General features: G+C 45.9%; 1 protein-coding gene across 4 annotated transcripts in view; it reads left to right on the forward strand.

Annotated features, from left to right (window-relative positions):
- RECK (reversion inducing cysteine rich protein with kazal motifs) overlaps nucleotides 1-18,544 on the forward strand; it is a 1,099,858-nt gene that overhangs the window by 187,917 nt on the left and 893,397 nt on the right. For all 4 annotated transcript variants that reach the window (XM_073630723.1, XM_073630721.1, XM_073630722.1 and 1 more), the window contains exon 6: nucleotides 17,828-17,875. In XM_073630723.1, the coding sequence (XP_073486824.1) occupies nucleotides 17,828-17,875 (48 nt within the window). The remainder of the gene's footprint in view (nucleotides 1-17,827; nucleotides 17,876-18,544) is intronic.

Genomic DNA, 18,544 nt, shown 5'->3' on the forward strand with positions numbered 1-18,544 from the left:
GCGGTGCAGCTGTCCTGGAAGAAGGGGATCCCCACACTGTAAACATGCCTGAGCTTGTCACACCACTGCGTTTGTCTGTGTTTAAACAGAAACATATGCAGAAACAGTTGGAAAAGAAGCCGATGTTTGAGCCAGTGAGCCCCCGAGGACCATCCAAGTGAATGAGCACTGTCACTGTGACCAGATCCTGCCCCACCCTCTCTCTCTCTCTCCCTGTCCCCTCTCTCCCTGACATCAAGCTCTCTCTCCCTGCCCCCCCCCTCTCTTTCTCTCTCTCTCTCTTTGCCCCTCCTCTTCGCCCTGCCCTTTCTCTCTGTCTCTCCCTGCCTTCTTTCTCTCTCTCCCTGCCCTCTCTCTTTTTTTTGTATATTCTCTTTTTATTAGTAGAAATTATTCAAGTTAATCAACATTATTATTAATACATCTTTGCAAAATGAGTGTCTCTACCTTACATTTTCAATATAATATTCAATATTAAGCATACATCCCGTTTCCCAAACCCCCAGGGAAAAAAAAAAAGATTAGATAAAAAAAAAATCTAAATTAACTAAGTAAGTGAATCCCATACCCGCCCCTCCCACCCCCCATTCTCTCTCTCTCTCTCTCTCCCCCCCCACTCTAGCCACTTTCCCCATACACTATTGTATGTTTCTATGGAGTCTTCAATTCTGTTTATTGTTTCTTCTATTGATCTCAACCAGTCTATCTTTACTGCCCATTCCTTCATAGAGGGGGGTTCAGGAGTTCTCCACACTCTTGGAATCAGACTTTTGGCTGCGTTTAAAAGGTGGGGCACCAAGGTATTCTTATATTGGGCTACTGTTTTATCCGTATCATGGAACAAACATTTCCACGGCTCTTTCCGAACATGTTCCCCTGTTATTTGGTAGACGTTATCTATGATACTTTCCCAGTAGGGCTGATTCTTCACGCAATCCCACCAAAAGTGCGCAAAGGTCCCGGGGGCCCCGCATTCCCTCCAACATATTGGGGGGGTCTTTGCACTAAACTTCTGAATTCTCTGCGGGACGATGTACCATCTTGCCATCAATTTATAGCACATTTCTATTGTCTTGACATCTCTAGGGGTAGAACAAGCTACCCTAATGCCGCGTACACACGAGCGGACTTTCCGGCAGACTTGGTCCGGCGGACCGGACTACGTCGGACAATTCGATTGTGTGTGGGCTCCAGCTGACTTTTTTTTCCCAAAAGTCTGACAGACCTAGAAATAAAACATGTTTCAAATCTTTCCGACGGACTCGAGTCCGGTCGAAAAATCCACTCGTCTGTATGCTAGTCCGACGGACTAAAACCGACGCTAGGGCAGCTATTGGGTACTGGCTATCAACTTCCTTATTTTAGTCTGGTCGTACGTCATCACGTACGAATCCGTCGGACTTTGGTGTGATCGTGTGTGTCCAAGTCCGTTCGTTTGAAAGTCCAGGAGACGTACGCTGCAAAGTCCGTCGGAAAGACTGTTGGACCTAGTCCGTCGAAAAGTCCGCTCGTGTGTACGCGGCATTAGAATCTTACCCCTATGTTCCTCGTCCCGTAGGGTACCTATTTCCTCCTCCCATTTCCCTAAATAGGGTGGATATTTAAGATCTATTTCTTCTACCAATATTTTATATATTTTAGATATGCTCTGATCCAAGCACTGAGGAGAAGAGAGTAATTTCTCCATTAACCTCAAATTGCCTCTTCCTCGTAATGGTTGGGGGAGTGTTTGTGTAAAGTGCTATATTTGTGCGTATCTCCATCTGTCTAATGGTCTATTTCCCCATTTTTGTATTAATTCAGTGAAAGTGCATAATCTGTATTCAATCATCACATCCTGTAAAATTATTTCATCCTTCCTTGCCCACCTAGTAAAATACATGTGATCATCTTTCCCAGGTTTAAAATAATTGCAGGAGACTTCAGTATGTGTATAGACCCACGGGTAGATACTACGGGAGATCTTTCCCGTCTGTCAGCCCAGAGACAGAATAAAATAAGGAAGCTACTATTAGAGTACCAGCTTGTGGATGCCTGGAGGATCAGACACCCAGAAACCCGGGACTATACATTTTACTCAGCAGTACACAGGTCATTCTCAAGAATAGATTACGTATTGATAGAACATCAACTGCTCCCTTCTCTCATAAAAACTGAAATAAAAACTATTTCTCTATCTGACCATGCCCCAGTAATAGCCCAATTAGAAGTAACAGCAGGCCCCCCCACGGGTAGGATGTGGGAACTGAATGATTCTTTGATCCAAGACCCTGAGATGAATAGGAGGATAGAACAGGAGTTAGAGGAATTTTTCCTTAGAAACGATACATCAGAAATTTCTAAGGGTACCCTGTGGGAAACCCATAAAGTTTATAAAGGGGCATATTAATAAGTATTGGGGCAGGGACAAAAAAGGAAAAAGGGAAAAAAGATCAATAATCTCCCTGCCCTCTCTCTTTGCCCTCTCTCTCTCCCTGCTTTCTCTGCATTCTCTCTCTCCCCCTGCCTCCCCCCTCTCTCTTTGCCCTCTCTCTCCCTGCTTTCTCTGCATTCTCTCTCCCTGCCCCCCTTTCTCTTTGCCCTCTCTCTCCCTGCTTTCTCTGCATTCTCTCTCTCCCTGCCCCCCCTTTCTCTTTGCCCTCTCTCTCCCTGCTTTCTCTGCTTTCTCTCTTTCCTCTTGCCACCCCCTCTCTGCCCTCTCTCCTTCCCTGTCCCCCTCTCTCTCCTTCCCTGTCCCCCTCTCTCTCCTTCCCTGTCCCCCTCTCCCTCCCTGCCCTCGCTCTCTCCATGTCCCCTCTCTCTCCCTGCACCCTCTCTCTCATCCAGCCCCCCTCACTTGATCTCTATCTCTTTGCTCCCACTCTCTCTCCCTGCCCCCCCCTTTCTCTTTGCCCTCTCTCTCCCTGCTTTCTCTGCTTTCTCTCTTTCCCCTTGCCACCCCCTCTCTGCCCTCTCTCCTTCCCTGTCCCCCTCTCTCTCCTTCCCTGTCCCCCTCTCTCTCCTTCCCTGTCCCCCTCTCCCTCCCTGCCCTCGCTCTCTCCATGTCCCCTCTCTCTCCCTGCACCCTCTCTCTCATCCAGCCCCCCTCGCTTGATCTCTATCTCTTTGCTCCCACTCTCTCTCCCTGTCTCCATCTCTTTCTTTCTCTGTCTCTCCCTGCCCCCTCTTTGTCTCTTCCCCTGCCCTCTCTCGCTTTCTCTCTGCCCCCTTTTTCTATGCCCCCACCCCTCTCTCTCTCTCTCTCCGTGCCCTCTCTCTTTCCGTGCCCTCTCTCTCTCCGTGCCCTCTCTCATTCTCTAAGACCTCTCTCTCTCCCTGTCCCTCTCTCTCTTTCTCTCTCTCTCTCTCTGCCTCCCCTCGCTCTCTCTGCCCCCCTGCTCTCTCTGTCCCCTCCCCACCCACTCTCGCTCGCTCTCTCTCCCTGCCAGCACTGGAAATGGCTTTACCCCAGTATGTTTAATAAACTCCTTCCTCTCATTATATATCTATAGATGCGATGTATAATAGAATGACTTTATTAACTTTATCCACTTAAAGTGATATTAAACTCCAAAGCAAACATCTATTATATTGCAGCTTACCAACTATCCTGCAGATGTAGCAGTTAGAGGATTAAGACAAACCATTACATTTTTGGTTTTGGGTTGAATACCGCTTTAATTTGTTCCATGATATTGTTAATATTTGCACTGGAAATTGTAGTCCTCTCCATTCATAGCCTGAGCCCCCCTACCCCCCCATGGCTCCAGGTGAGGAGGTAAAAAAATTATTTTCTTTAATTCACTCTACCTTACATCTGGGTTATTATTGGCTGCCTGCTCTGCTGTATATGAGGGCTCCTCGTTATTTACAGCCAGAGCCTCTGATTGGCTGCACACAGCCCACAGACTTTTATTATTGGTTGAATCTGAGAAGACATTTCTTTGAACTACTGTAGTCAAAGAGATATCTCAGATTCCACCAATAATAAAAGAAAAGACTGCGGGCAGCCAATCTGAGGCTCAGGCTGTGAGTGGCGGAACCATTTCTGTTCTAAAGGCCAAAGTTTATTACTGTACTAGTGGAAGGGACTCAAGGAGTGCTAAAAGTCCACGGGTTAGGGGCCCCGGGCACTGGCAACCCACACTACGCCACTGTATATAATAATTGATAAAATTAAATATGAAAGTGAAGTCTTGAGTCAGATAAGATAGTAAAACATGCATGGTACTAAAAAATATCCCAAAACTCAAAATATGGTTCTACTAAAAAGCTTCTGAAAAAAAATGTTATGATAGAGGGGTTTTAAACAAAAAATGAAATAAAAAATGATCTCAAAATGAAATACCCTAGGGAGGGTGGCTTGCTTGCTAAGGCGTTTCTTGACCTGTAAGGTCAAACTTTCTGGTAAGAGGCTAATTCCCTTTGAAGTGGAGCATGTTGTGGTGACCATTCACAATACAATAGTTTGGAATACATCTATAGAACATCATATACTACAATTAATTGTTTTCTGGGACTATTCCTAATTGCACCCTATTGCTTTATGAGACTTAGCACTGTATTGTTCTTAAATCAGCACAGATCAATACTTATGCTATTTATATTATACTATATTCTTTGAAGCATATTTTTTGCTCTATAAATTTATATGAAATATTTATTCTTTGTTTTTTAGCATATTTGCACCATTGTTGGTTATTTGAATTATCAATCACATTGGTAAGCAGATTTGCACTTTGATGACTTGATATACTCGCTTTATGGTTCACAGACAGCACAACAATCTTTTTATTATGTATAAAAGACACCCTAAAAGGCTTTTGTCAGCGAAAACAACAGAAAAATGTACATGATTTGTCTTCATAGGCAGTTCAAAACAGCAAAATAACTCTTTTTAGCCCTATAAAACAATCCATTTTAAACAATGCTCAGCATCCCAGCCATAGCATATAACATAGTACAGTCCCAATTCAGGCAAGCTCACCCAGCTGGTTCAAGTCAGAGGCAACAGGGGTCCTTCCAGCTTCAAGCTCCTCTCCGCATTGATAGCTAAACAGCCATTTCCTGACACCTTCATGGCAGCACACGCTGGGTTGTGACTCCGCCCCCACAACCTGACAGCCCGCTGCATTCTCTCTTCTGTCCTCACCTGACAGATTGGGATAAGCAAGGTTGCTCCTGTTTTCAAGATTAAAGTAAAAGCCTCTTACCGCACTCGCCCCAGCAGGTTCAAGCCTCTCCTGTTTGGAAGTCCCTCCTGTACAGTCTCTAAAGGAGCTTCTATGGAGGGAACCCCCAGTCTGGTGGTCTCAGGGGGTGTCTGGATGTCTGGCACAATAAGCTTTAAAGAAGCTTCATATACTGCAGTGGTCTCCTCTCTATTATGCCTGTCCTTTTTTCCCTTATCATATCAGGTTTTTCCCCCTGCTTTAGGGGATTGCTGGCACCTGTTGTCCACCACTGTGGAACCGTCATGGCTGCCGACGCTCCTCCTCCGCTCTGCACGCTCTCTATAGTGCCCAGAGACAGGTTACTGCCTTGGAAAGGTTATGCCCTTTTCCAAGATGGCGCCGAGGCATTCGGGACGCTCTGCGCGGTAGCCCCATTTTGCCGCGATGGCGGCGCCAAATTTAAAAACACAGTCATTCTCTGTGTTTTTGCTGAGCTAATCAAAAAAACTTGGATTTCGCTGTATGTTTCCCTGCTTTGCCAGAAACTAACTCAGCTAACTCAGGTAAGTTGGATCAGCTTCTCCAGACTCTCTTCAGCCTTTTAAAAAAAAAAAAAAAATTTTTAGTAGATAAAAAAAAAAAAATTTTTTTTCCTATTCCTCTTCAGACTTCCTCTCACTATTGCTATGGAGCCCACTGCCCGCCCAGACCACCATCAGCAAACAAGGTAAGAGGCCATCTGTTATTGGTAAGTATTGAAGGAGAGAGAAAAATAGAGCCGGACCACTAACGCTGCGTTTTTGGCAGCCCTACCAGGTCAAGAGCCTCAAGTTCAAGGCATGGAAGAAGATCAAGTCATGCGTCAAGCAGGAGGTCCCGCAGAAGTCGTTCAAGATCTTCCTCCCGCCACCAAAGACATAGCCGCTCACATCACAGCCGCTCACGCCGCAGGCGCTCCCGTCATAGTCGGTCACACCGCAGACGGTCACCTTCATCACACCGCCAGAGCCACCACACCCGTCCTGCAGCAAACGCTTGCTGGGTATGTGGCGCGCCGGCCTTGCCAGATAAACTAGCCTGCCAATCCTGCTTCAATGAGGCAACAAAGGAAAAATAATTAGACGCAAGAGTGGCTACGGAGCTCATAAGAGAATCTGTACGAGAATCCATAAGGGAGACAGCGGCACCACTAAGGGATAGGTCTACTCCCAGCACATCGGCAGCAGATGTCCATCAACCCCAGGCATCAGATTCTTCCTCAGGAGATGAGGACCAGGAGATGTCAGCAGGCTTTGATTTTTCCCTGGTAGAGCCTTTTGCAAAATCAGTTAAGGAAGCGATCGGCTGGGAAGAAGATAAAGTAGAACCGCAGAAAGTTCGGAAATATTTCTCAAATTTAAGAAAAGATCCTGAAAACTTCCCTTTTATAGGTGAACTGGAAGATCTAATTAAAGATGAGTGGGAAAGATCTGATAAGTGGTCCAGTCTCACCAACAGACTGGCAAAGATGTATTCTTTGAAAGAGTCGAAAGTCAGCTCATTGATGAACGCCCCCGTCGTCGACTCCTCCTTGATGCGTCTCGCACGCCATGTTCTTGATCGGAAATTGGATCTGGAATTGAAAAAAGCATATTCCACGGCTGGGGGTGCTTGCAGGCCAGGAATTACCACAGCAGCAGTGGCTAAAGCCATATCAGGTTGGGCAACCCGGGTGGAGAAGGACCTTCAGGACAGCACTGAATTGGACAAAATAATCTCTTCTCTTCAGGAGATCAAGTTGGCAGGCGACTTCATGGCAGAAGCCTCAGTCGATATTATAAGATCCTCAGCAAGATCAATGCTAGCCTCAGTCATGGCAAGAAGGGCCCTGTGGCTGAAACCATGGATGGCCGATACTACATCTAAAACAAACTGGTGCAGAATTCCATACGATGGCTCAAACCTGTTCGGGTCTAAATTGGACGCCGTTATCTCCAAGGTAACAGGAGGGAAGTCGGGATTAATTCCCTCAGACAGGAGACCCAAGGCCCAAAAGGGTCCGTCCTACAGACGTAACCTTCCCGATAAATACAAGGAAGCTAGATCCTATCGCCCCGGTAGGGAGTTTAGAAGGGACTGGAAAAAGACCTTCCTTCCTGAGGATGCAGAAGTCCAAGCCGACCCCGGCAGGGGAGCAGCAAAAGTCCTTTTGAAGATTCGCCTGCCCACCCAGCACAGGTGGGCGCCAGGCTCAAGAACTTCATACAGATCTGGTCAAGTCATATAAAGGATCTGTGGACTCTATCCACAATCAGATTTGGACACAAATGGAAGTTTATGGGCAGACTCCCGGGAAATCACTTCCAATCAACCAGACTGCCATCTTCACTAAACAAAAGGAAGTTACTAATAAAATATATAGTAGAATTGAAGCAAAAAGGAGCAATTCTGGAAGTTCCATCAGGTCAAAAGGGGAGGGGTTTCTATTCCCCCCTATTTTTGGTAAAGAAGAAGACCGGAGACTTGCGCCCTGTATTGGATTTAAAAAAATCTCAACAGGAACATCAAAATAGAGGCTTTCAAAATGGAGAGCCTTCAGTCCATAATTCTGGCAGTGATCCTGCCTTTCAAAAGTTCCTCCGATTCGCCATCAACAAATGTCACTTCCAATTCCAGGGCCTCCCTTTCGGCTTCTCGTCGGCTCCCAGGATATTCACCAAGGTCCTCCTACCCTTGATTGCATTCCTCAGGGAAAAGGGTCTTCGAGTCCACCATTATTTGGACGACATCCTGCTCTTAGCAGAAAGTCGAGAAACTTTGTTGTGTCATCGGAAGATCCTACTCACGACTCTCCAGGACTTTGGTTGGCTAGTCATTTGGAAAAAGAGCAGTCTCCAACTCACGCAAAATATGGTATTTCTGGGAGCGGATCTGAACACCAAATTGAACAGGGTACAACTCCCTCAGGAGAAGGTCCAGCCTCTAATACAGAAGATACGGAGATTACTGTCAGCGAGGCATCTACCAGCCAGAACATGCTTGAGTGTGCTAGGCTCCATGTCTGCAACTCTACCCATGGTGCAGTGGTCACAATGGCACTTGAGAGTCCTGCAAAACTCCTTTCTAAGGCAGTGGGATGGAGTATCGATGCGTCAGACCATTACCATTTCCAGACCAATGAAACAATCAGTATGGTGGTGGACACACTCGACCAACCTCAGAAGATACAGGCTGATAGTTCCTCCAGACCCTGTAATAGTCACTTTGGATGCCTGCCAGAGCGGTTGGGGAGCTCACTTTCAAGATCAGGCAGCGCAGGGCCAATGGCGGTTCCAGGCCCAGGGTATAGTATCAAATATCCTGGAACTCAGGGCAGATTTCCAGGCTCTCATGGCATTTACACCAGCCCTCAGAGGGAAGAACGTGCTTATCCAGATGGACAACAAGGTGGCAGTGTCCTATATCCAGAAGCAGGGGGGTACCAAGAGTCTCACACTGATGGTTGAAGTCCGTCCTATCTTGGAATGGGCACAGGCACACCTAACAGACTTAAAGGCAATATATGTTCCTGCAGCACAAAACATGTTAGCCGATTATCTGAGTCGAGAGACTCTCTCGAACAACGAATGGTCCTTGAGCCTCCAGGCATTTTCACTACTTACAGAAACGTGGGGAATGCCAGAGGTCGACTTAGCAGCCACACCTGCAAATACAAAGTGTCGGAGGTTTCTGTCAAGAGCGTCATTCCCTTCAGCCGAGAGAATAGATTGTCTAATTCACCCATGGAACTTCAAGTTGGGGTACATATTCCCTTTAACCACGTTAATTGCAAGATTCCTGTCCAGGCTCCGGAGATCCTCAGCCACAGTAATCGCAGTAATCCCACTTTGGCCGAGAAGACCATGGTTCACGACCCTATTGCAGCTCAGCCTTCAACCTCCAATCCCTCTTCCGGTAACCCCGGATCTGCTATTTCAAGGCAATTTCTACACCCAGCTCCAGAGAAGTTGCATCTGAGGGCCTGGAAGTTGAAAGGGCTAGGTTAAGGGAACAAGGCTGTTCTCAGGAAGTAATATTAACCCTGATGCAAGCCAGGAAGAATACCACCAACACCACCTATACAAGAATTTGGAGCAAGTTCTTTTTCATGGCACAGCAGAAGGGATGGGACCCCATTGCTCCAGAACCTTCTCAAATCTTAGAGTTCCTCCAGTCAGGAATCAACAAAGGCTTAAGTTCAAGTACCCTTAAGGTACAAATATCCGCTTTGTCGACCAAAACAGGCACTAGATGGGCATTACATCCTCTGGTAATCCAGTTCCTGAGAGCCTGTCTGAAAATCAAACCTCCCAAGAAACCAGTTTTTCCATCATGGGATCTCTCAGTAGTCCTCGATGCCATCACCAATCCTCCTTTTACTCCATCTGAATCTATCTCACTGTGGGACTTAACTCTAAAATTGTCTTTTCTCATTGCAATTACATCAGCAAAGAGGGTATCTGAAATCCAAGCACTGATGGCATTGGAACCTTACTTGGTATTCTTCCCTGATAAAGTAGTTCTAAGACCTTCAGACCACTTCACCCCGAAGGTAGCAACTTCCTTCCACTACAACCAAGACATTGTCTTACCATCCTTTACTAATGATCAAGGTGAACCTCATCCTCTGGATGTTTCCTAAACTCCTTTTAGGAAAACGGATGCCCTCATGGTCATCCCCCATGGAAACAGATGAGGTCAAGCGGCTACTTCACGTACTATCGCCTCCTGGTTAGTCAAATCCATCAAGAAGGCATACTCCATTCGCCATCTGGCAATTCCTGAAGGCATCAGGGCTCACTCGACAAGGGCAGTGGCTACCTCCTGGGCAGCATATTGCAGGGTCTCACCGGAGACGATTTGCAAAGCAGCGACTTGGTCCTCCAGACACACTTTCATCTCTCACTATAGAGTGGACTCTGCTCACTTGGCTATGGCAGACTTCAGTAGATCCGTTGTTAGAGCCAATTCTTCCGCATTATAAGGAATAAATATTATTTTCTTGCAGCCGACCCGACTGGCGAGTTATTTCCCAGTGTGTGCTGCCATGAAGGCATCAGAAAAACGGAAAATTGTATACTCACCTTTCCGTAATTTTCCTTTGCTGACGCATCTTCATGGCAGCACACAGATTCCCACCCCGTTTTATGGTGATATATTTACAGAGAATATGTAAGAGAAGTCTAGCTAACAGATGCGCACCTGCACACAAGCACGGGCACACCAGTGTGTGTAAAAGGGGCTTGTATTGGCGTGCGCTGACGCGCGCGCACGGGTGCGCGCCAACGAGCGCGTGCACACGTGCACGTCTGGGCGCCAAATAGTTTACTTAACCTGAACACTGACACATGAGCCTTGCTGAGTGGTCTTTCAGCTAGTACCTGTTACCTGAATCTGATCTGTTCCTGTGTTCCTGTGTTTGACCCGGCTTGTACCTGAGACGCCTTTAGACTTCTGCCTGCCTTCCTGTGACCCCAGCTTGTGTTTTGACCTTGTCCCTGCTTCATGCTCCTGTATCGTGCTGCCCGACTGTGTACTGAACCTGGCCTGTACCCCGTCTTTGATCCTGTCTCACGCTCCAGTACCTGCTCTGCTCGGCTGTTTATGACCTCCTGGCTTTTGTACCGACCATGACTCAGCCTGCTTTTCCAGCAACACGGAGTTCCAGTCCTTGGTGCCCGTCCGGTAATCTGCAGCTATTGGGCTCCTGCCAAGACCTGTCCTGAGCCACCTGCTACATCGGCCCTTGTGCCACTTTATGTCTTTCACTCCCTGTCATCTCTATCAGGGGTGCTAGACAGGAGGTGCAAGAGAAGCCCTCTCTACAGCTCAGTCCCCACAAGGTACGTGACAGTACCACTCAGCCAGATGTCGGAGACTGAGAGAGAGGCTTGTTTCCCGTTATCTTGGGCATTCCCTGGTTGCAGGCCCACAACCAGCTGATAGACTGGGTTACTGGGAAAATTACCTTTTCTTCTTCCTATTGCCAGCAGTCCTGCCTTCATCCCATGTCCATGACATCTGCACCTCTCCTGGCAGTACATAATGACTCTCCTGTGTCACAACTCATTCCTGCAGTTTATCACGAGTTTTTGGATGTTTTTGTTAAACAAGGAGCAGACACTCTGCCCCCTCATCGCCCATACAACTGCCCTATTGAACTGTTGCCGGGACCTGAAATTCCGTTTGGGCGCATTTTTCCCCTCTCTGAACTGGAACTTGAGGTACTACGCCAATACATTGATGAGAATCTAGAAAAAGGCTTCATCCGGCCTTCCACATCCCCCGCAGGCACGGGAATCTTCTTCGTAGAGAAAAAGGATCACACTCTGCGTCCTTGTGTTGATTACAGAGAATTGAATAAAGTTACTGTCAAGAACAGATACCCTTTGCCTCTAGTTCCGGAGCTTTTTCAACGCTTCAAGACTTCCGTTGTTTTCACAAAACTTGACTTACGAGGGGCGTACAACCTCGTACGAATCCGCAAGGGGAATGAGTGGAAAACTGTCTTCCGCACTAGATTTGGACATTATGAGTATTTGTTATGCTCTTTGGGCTATGTAATGCCCCAGCAACATTCCAGAATTTTGTCAATGACATTTTTAGAGACTTCCTTGATCTGTTCCTTATCGTGTATCTAGATGATATCCTCATCTTTTCCAATTCCCTCTCGGCACACCGTGAACATGTAAAGAAGGTTCTCAGTCGGTTAAGAAATCATGGACTATATGCAAAGGCCGAGAAGTGCGAATTTGAGAAAGACACTATCCAATTCCTGGGACTAATCATCTCCACCTCAGGCATCTCCATGGATCCCCAAAAGGTCAAATCCATCCTAGAATGGCCCACTCCGACAGACAGAGTACACAGAGGTTCATTGGGTTTGCCAAGTTCTACCGCAAGTTCATTAAGGATTTCTCCGCCATTATCACACCCATTACCCAACTGACAAAACAGAATACTCGCTTCCAGTGGACACCTGCTGCACAAGCAGCTTTTGACCAAGTGAAAGGCCTGTTTACCTCAGCTCCCATCTTGCGACATCCAGACCCTGCATCACCATATGTTCTTGAGGTAGATGCATCGGAGAATGCTGTGGGTGCCATCCTGTCCCAGCGCCAGGGGGCGAAGTCTCTACTGCACCCCATTGCTTTCTTCTCCAGGAAGCTTAGCCCCGCAGAGAGAAACTATGATGTTGGTGATCGTGAATTGTTAGCCATAAAGACAGCCCTGGAGGAATGGCGTTATTTGCTGGAAGGAGCAGCCCACCCAATTTTGATCTTTACCGATCATAAGAACCTTGAATACCTTAGAACAGCTAAGCGGTTAAGACCTCGGCAGGCCAGGTGGGCGCTATTCTTTTCCCGTTTCTCCTTCCACATAACTTTTAGGCCAGGCTCCAAGAATGGCAAGCTGGACGCTCTATCACGAATGTACCCAGAGGATGGAGAATCCCACCAGGCAGACACAATCTTGCTGGCACAAAGTTTTCTATTACTACAAGTAGACCTGATTTCCCAGCTCAAGCAAGCATCCACAAGGGACATTTTGCCATCGGGCATCTGTTTTCAGGAACAAGAAGGTCTATTTTTACACAATAGAAAAGTGTTCATACCCCTGAGTCTGCGCCCCAAGATCCTGAGTCTCTGTCATGACCACCCTCTAGCAGGACATTTTGGGGTAACCAAGACAGTGGAACTTGTGCAACGGTCCTTTTGGTGGCCGGGCTTAAGACTCGACTGTAAGAACTATGTGAACACCTGTGGAGTCTGTGACCGGAACAAGAACAATTAAGTCAAATCCTGGGGTCTGCTAAGACCACTGCCCATTCCCAAGAGGCCCTGGGAGATGATTAATATGGACTTCATTGTGGAACTTCCGCCATCTGAAAAATTCACCACCATTTTTGTGATTGTGGACAGACTGACTAAGATGGCCCATTTTATTCCTTTAATAGGAACTCCATCAGCAACAGAGACTGCCTGCACCTTTATCAGGGAGGTAGTCAGACTCCATGGGGTACCCAGCAGCATCACCTCAGATCGGGGGGTGCAATTTACTTCCAGATTTTGGAAAGAGCTCTGTAAGATGTTGAAAATTGAAACTTATTTCTCCTCAGCATACCACCCCCAGACCAATGGCCAAACTGAAGGTACAAACCAGACTCTGGAACAATATCTCCGGTGTTTCTCATCCTTTGCCCAGGATGATTGGGCATCACTGTTACCCCTAGCAGAGTTTGCATACAACGATGCGGTTCATTTAGCTACGGGACAAGCCCCGTTTTTTGCAAACTATGGATACTTTCCAACTTTCCTACCTGACATCTTACCCGACTCCTTGGTCCCTGCAGTCCAGGAAAGATTAAACTTCCTTCATTTGAACAATAAAGTTTTACAAAGGAACATCTCCAAGGCACAGCAGGACAATAAAAATTTTTTTGGCAAGAAAAGAAGAGGGGACCTAAAACTCCAGATCGGAGACAAGGTCTGGTTATCCACTGCCAACTTAAAATTATCCTGTTCATCTAAGAAACTCGGACCAAGATTTATTGGTCCCTTCCCTGTCAAAAGACAGATCAACCCTGCAGCCTACGAACTGTCACTCCCGGAGAATTACAAGATCCCTCCAGTCTTCCATGTCTCGTTACTGAAGAATGCAAGGTTAGATCCTTTTCCTGGTCGTGAGTCGGATCCACCTGCACCTACTTTAGTCAATGGTAATGAGGAGTATGAAGTGGAAGCCATTATGGACTGTAGAAGGAGAAGAAATATAATTCAGTTTTTGATTAAATGGAAAGGTTACAGACCTGAAGACAACTCTTGGGACCCAGAGTCGAATTTACATGCCAAGAGGTTGATACAGGCTTTTTCCAGGCTCACCCTGAAAAGAAATTACAGATATTACAGATGGGCATCCGGAGGTTGCCCATTGGGGGGGGGGGGGGGGGGCAATGTAAGAATAGTCTGGCTAACAGATGCGCACCTGCACACTAGCACGGGCTCACCAATGTGTGTAAACAGACGCGCGCCAACGCACGCGCACACGTGCACGTCTGGGTGCCAAATAGTTTACTTAAGCTGACACATGAGCCTTGCTGAGTGGTCTTTCAGCTAGTACCTGTTACCTAAATCTGATCTGTTCCTGTGTTCCTGTGTTTGACCCGGCTTGTACCTGAGACGCCTTTTGGACTTCTGCCTGCCTTCCTGTGACCCTGGCTTGTGTTTTGACCTTGTCCCTGCTTCATGCTCCTGTACTGCGCTGCCCGACTGTGTACCGAACCTGGCCTGTACCTGTCTTTGATCCTGTCCAGTACCTGCTCTGCTCGGCTGTTGATGACCTCCTGGCTTTTGTACCGACCATGACTCAGCCTGCTGTTCCAGCAACACGGAGTTCCAGTCCTCGGTGCCCATCCGGTAATCTGCAGCTATTGACTCTCCACATATTCCCCCCCCCCTTCGTTCCAGGCCCAGGGTTGGACAATTTATACCACGATGGCCATAGGCCTGGGAAAGAGCATCCTTTTTCCAATGTATGCTCCCAGGTCTATGCCCCCTTCCTACTCTGAATGCACAGCATCTCTAGACCAGATTGCTGCTGTAAACCTATCATAGTTATTTCTATCCGGTCCCATTAGACGGTACAGGGCCTGGTGCTGCTCTGCAAGGAGCGGTTGCACTAATTCAGCCCAGCGTTTTTTGGGCCACCTTTTAAACGATGCCATGTTTTCAAACTCAGCCAAGCGGTCCTCAATGTGGTCGTCCTGTAGCATCAGCGGTAAAAAGTCGCCAACGCAGATTCTACCCTCATTACCACTGAGAACAGTGCTGACCTTTTCTACTATTTCAGAGGGTTCCTGTCCCACCTGCTCTCCACAGTAGGCCCAACCACCAGCACTTGATCCCCAGGTTTAGACTCTCGGACCCTGGCAGACTGGATGGCAACCCCCCTCTGGGTCCTCACTAATGGTTTGTGCTCACGTTTAAACACTTTGCGACTCATGGCTACCCTGTAGCACAGAGTATGATTCGCAGAAATTTGGGGGGGAGTGCATCTCTTCCCCTGGATGCTGTGACTCCCCACTCAGCGGTGTGACTTGTTCCCCAGCAGGGATCAAAGCGGAGTCGTTCCTTTGAGCACCAAGGAAATCATCTCGGGAGCCCCCAAGATATGACAAGTCAGGCTCAGAGGGAGAACTCTCTGCCTCCAATCCTGCAACCACCTTCAGGGGATATAGGTCAGCTCCTGCAGGTTCACACATCTGACACATTTCTTTACTGTTTACCTCCTACAACACAGTATTAAACACTTCACATGGGGGTTTCTCCTTTTTAGGGGAGGCCCCTGAACCTTTGAACTTTTATTCACACAAGTCGTAAAAATAGGGGGCAGTCTCGCCCAATCAGCAAATCATGAGGTAACACCGGGATCACCCCAACTCAGTGCAGCAGTTCCTGCTGTTGTGAACAGGATTACACGGACCATAGGTATTTGTATGTGCATGTATACAGTATCTCACAAAAGTGAGTACACCCCTCACATTTTTGTAAATATTTTATTATATCTTTTAATGTGACAATACTGAAGAAATGACACTTTGCTACAATGTAAAGTAGTGAGTGTATAGCTTGTATTACAGTGTAAATTTGCTGTCCCCTCAAAATAACTCAAAACACAGCCATTCATGTCTAAATTGCTGGAAAAAAGTGAGTACACCCCTAAATGAAAATGTCCAAATTGGGCCCAATTAGCCGTTTTCCCTTCCCGGTGTCATGTGACTCGGGAGCAGGTGTGTTAAAATTGGTGTTATTTCTCTCACTCTCTCATACTGGTCACTGGAAATTCAGCATGGCACCTCATGGTAAAGAACTCTCTGAGGATCTGAAAAAAAGAATTGTTCCTCTACATAAAGATGACCTAGGCTATAAGAAGATTGCCAAGAACCTGAAACTGAGCTGCAGCATGGTAGCCAAGACCATACAGCAGGTTAACAGGACAGGTTCCACTCAGAACAGGCCTCGCCTTGGTTGACCAAAGAAGTTGAGTGCACATGCTCAGCGTCATATCCAGAGGTTGTCTTTGGGAAATAGATGTATGAGTGCTGCCAGCATTGCTGCAGAGGTTGAAGGGGTGGGGGGTCAGCCTATCAGTGCTCAGACCATACGCCGCACACTGCATAAAATTAGTCCCAGAAGGAAGCCTCTTCTAAAGGTGATGCACAAGAAAGCCCGCAAACAGTTTGCTGAAGACAAGCAGACTAAGGACATGGATTACTGGAATCATGTCCTGTGGTCTGATGAGACCAAGATAAATTTATTTGGTTCAGATGGTGTCAATTATGTGTGGCGGGAACCAGGTGAGGAGTACAAAGACAAATGTGTCTTGCCTACAGTCAAGTATGGTGGTGGGAGTGTCATGGTCTGGGGCTGCATGAATGCTGCCGGCACTGGGGAGCATTGAGGGAACCATGAATGCCAACATGTACTGTGACATACTGAAGATACAAGAGGATATTTTTTTCAGACTATGGTGTGCATTTATGAAACTGAGATGAGCTGCGATCCTGATGACCAGACCTTCGCCTGCCAGAGTTTCCTCCAGTTTCCAAGTGCCTTTTGATGGTGTAGAAACCTGTACTCACTAACACCTTGGCTTTCTTTGAAGTTTCTCTAAAGGAAAGACCTACACTTTTAAGGGTTATAATGGTCTGTCTGTCTGCCTTTGTTAATGTTTCTTTTTTTCACCATTTTGAGAGAAATATACTACTTCCTGCAGTACAATACTGTCCAAATATTGCTTAAGAGGGACTAGTAATACAGTCTATTTCAATACTGCTTTTATACAGACGCAGAGCTTGTAAGTAATCAACGCTGGGACACCTATAAGAATTGTTAGCATAAACTTTCAAGGCTTAATTTACTGTTCCTGCAGAACAGCTGTGAGTTGTTAACCCATTACTTCTTTAGATCTACTTCCATAAAACAATAGATAATCAATATTTTTATATTATTTTGCTTTTTTTGTAGTCATCGGAGTAGCAATGAATTTTCATCTATTTGTAGAAATAAATTAACCCATAGTTAAAGAGGAAGTAAACATTCCTGTATACTTTGTGCCTATAGGTAAGCCTAGAATAAGTAATAAATACCTATAGGTAGGTACTGTAAATATCTCCTAAACCTGCGCCGTCTAGGAGATATTTACTGTATACTGCGCCAATGATGTCATCAGCGCATGCGCTCTGAAGGAACGGCCGACCCCGTGACGCGGCTCTGGCCAGTCACAGAGCCGGAAGGAAGACGGGCCCCGGAAGGAAGATGAGCGAAGATTGATGCTGCCTCCAGCGGGGACGACACGGGCTTTGTTTGCAGGTAAGTGTTAAATAATGTGCTAGTATGTGATGCATACTAGCACATTATGCCTTTACTTTACTGCAGGGAAGAAAAAAAAAAGTTTACTTCCTCTTTAATGCAGTACATAAAATCTGGATTGTTTTATGATTAGTTTTTGGATATGTATACATAAACTGAAAGTTTAAATATCACTTGTGATAAATATCCTTTCTCTAAAATTGCAGTTAGATAGTGTTTGTAATTTTATGTGTAATTTTATTAGTATGCTGCAAAATATCAGCTTCTCTTTTTGCTTTTATTTAGGCATCTTCAACAAATGACATTTTAAAAATCTGCAAGAAACAACATGAGGTATGATCTTAATTGCAGCTGATCCCTAGAAAGGAGCATTTTTAAACCTGTATACAAGAAACCATATCACATTTGGATTGTCAGTACACACGTGATTAACAAAAAATGACTGTTTTTTCTAAAAAAAAAAAACAAAAACAAAAAAACAAAAAAAAAAAACATGTACAATCATTATACTTTTCAACTAACTGAGACTTTCATGAACACAAATGACTGATATACAGTAATTTATTTACCTTTCATTTATATTTAATTGTTTTATATTTTGCTAACACCACAAAAGCAAACAATCAAAGTTGGGGTTGATTAAGGGTGAACTCATTGCAATGAAGCATGTCTTAAGGGAGGGTCATAGTGATAGTTTGTGGTAACAAATATGAGTGATAGCAGTTTCAAATATAACCTGTTTCAAGGATTTACTGTTGCTATATACAGTGGGTATAGAAAAGAATTACCCCCCCTTTAAAATAATCACATGTTGTTGCTTTGCAGTCTGAAATTAGGACAGGCACGGTTTTTGTTTTATCCAGCTGTATTTACTTAGTGCAACTTATAACATCCAAGTGAAAGATATAACATCAATATGTCAATTGGTAGAACTAGAAGTACTTGTGTCTTTTTTCAGCCAGACTAACTATGTAACTATTTCAGAAAAAAAAAATTCAATAA

Source organism: Aquarana catesbeiana, linkage group LG05 (assembly GCF_042186555.1).
Source record: "Aquarana catesbeiana isolate 2022-GZ linkage group LG05, ASM4218655v1, whole genome shotgun sequence".
Classification (NCBI taxonomy): Eukaryota; Metazoa; Chordata; class Amphibia; order Anura; family Ranidae; genus Aquarana; species Aquarana catesbeiana.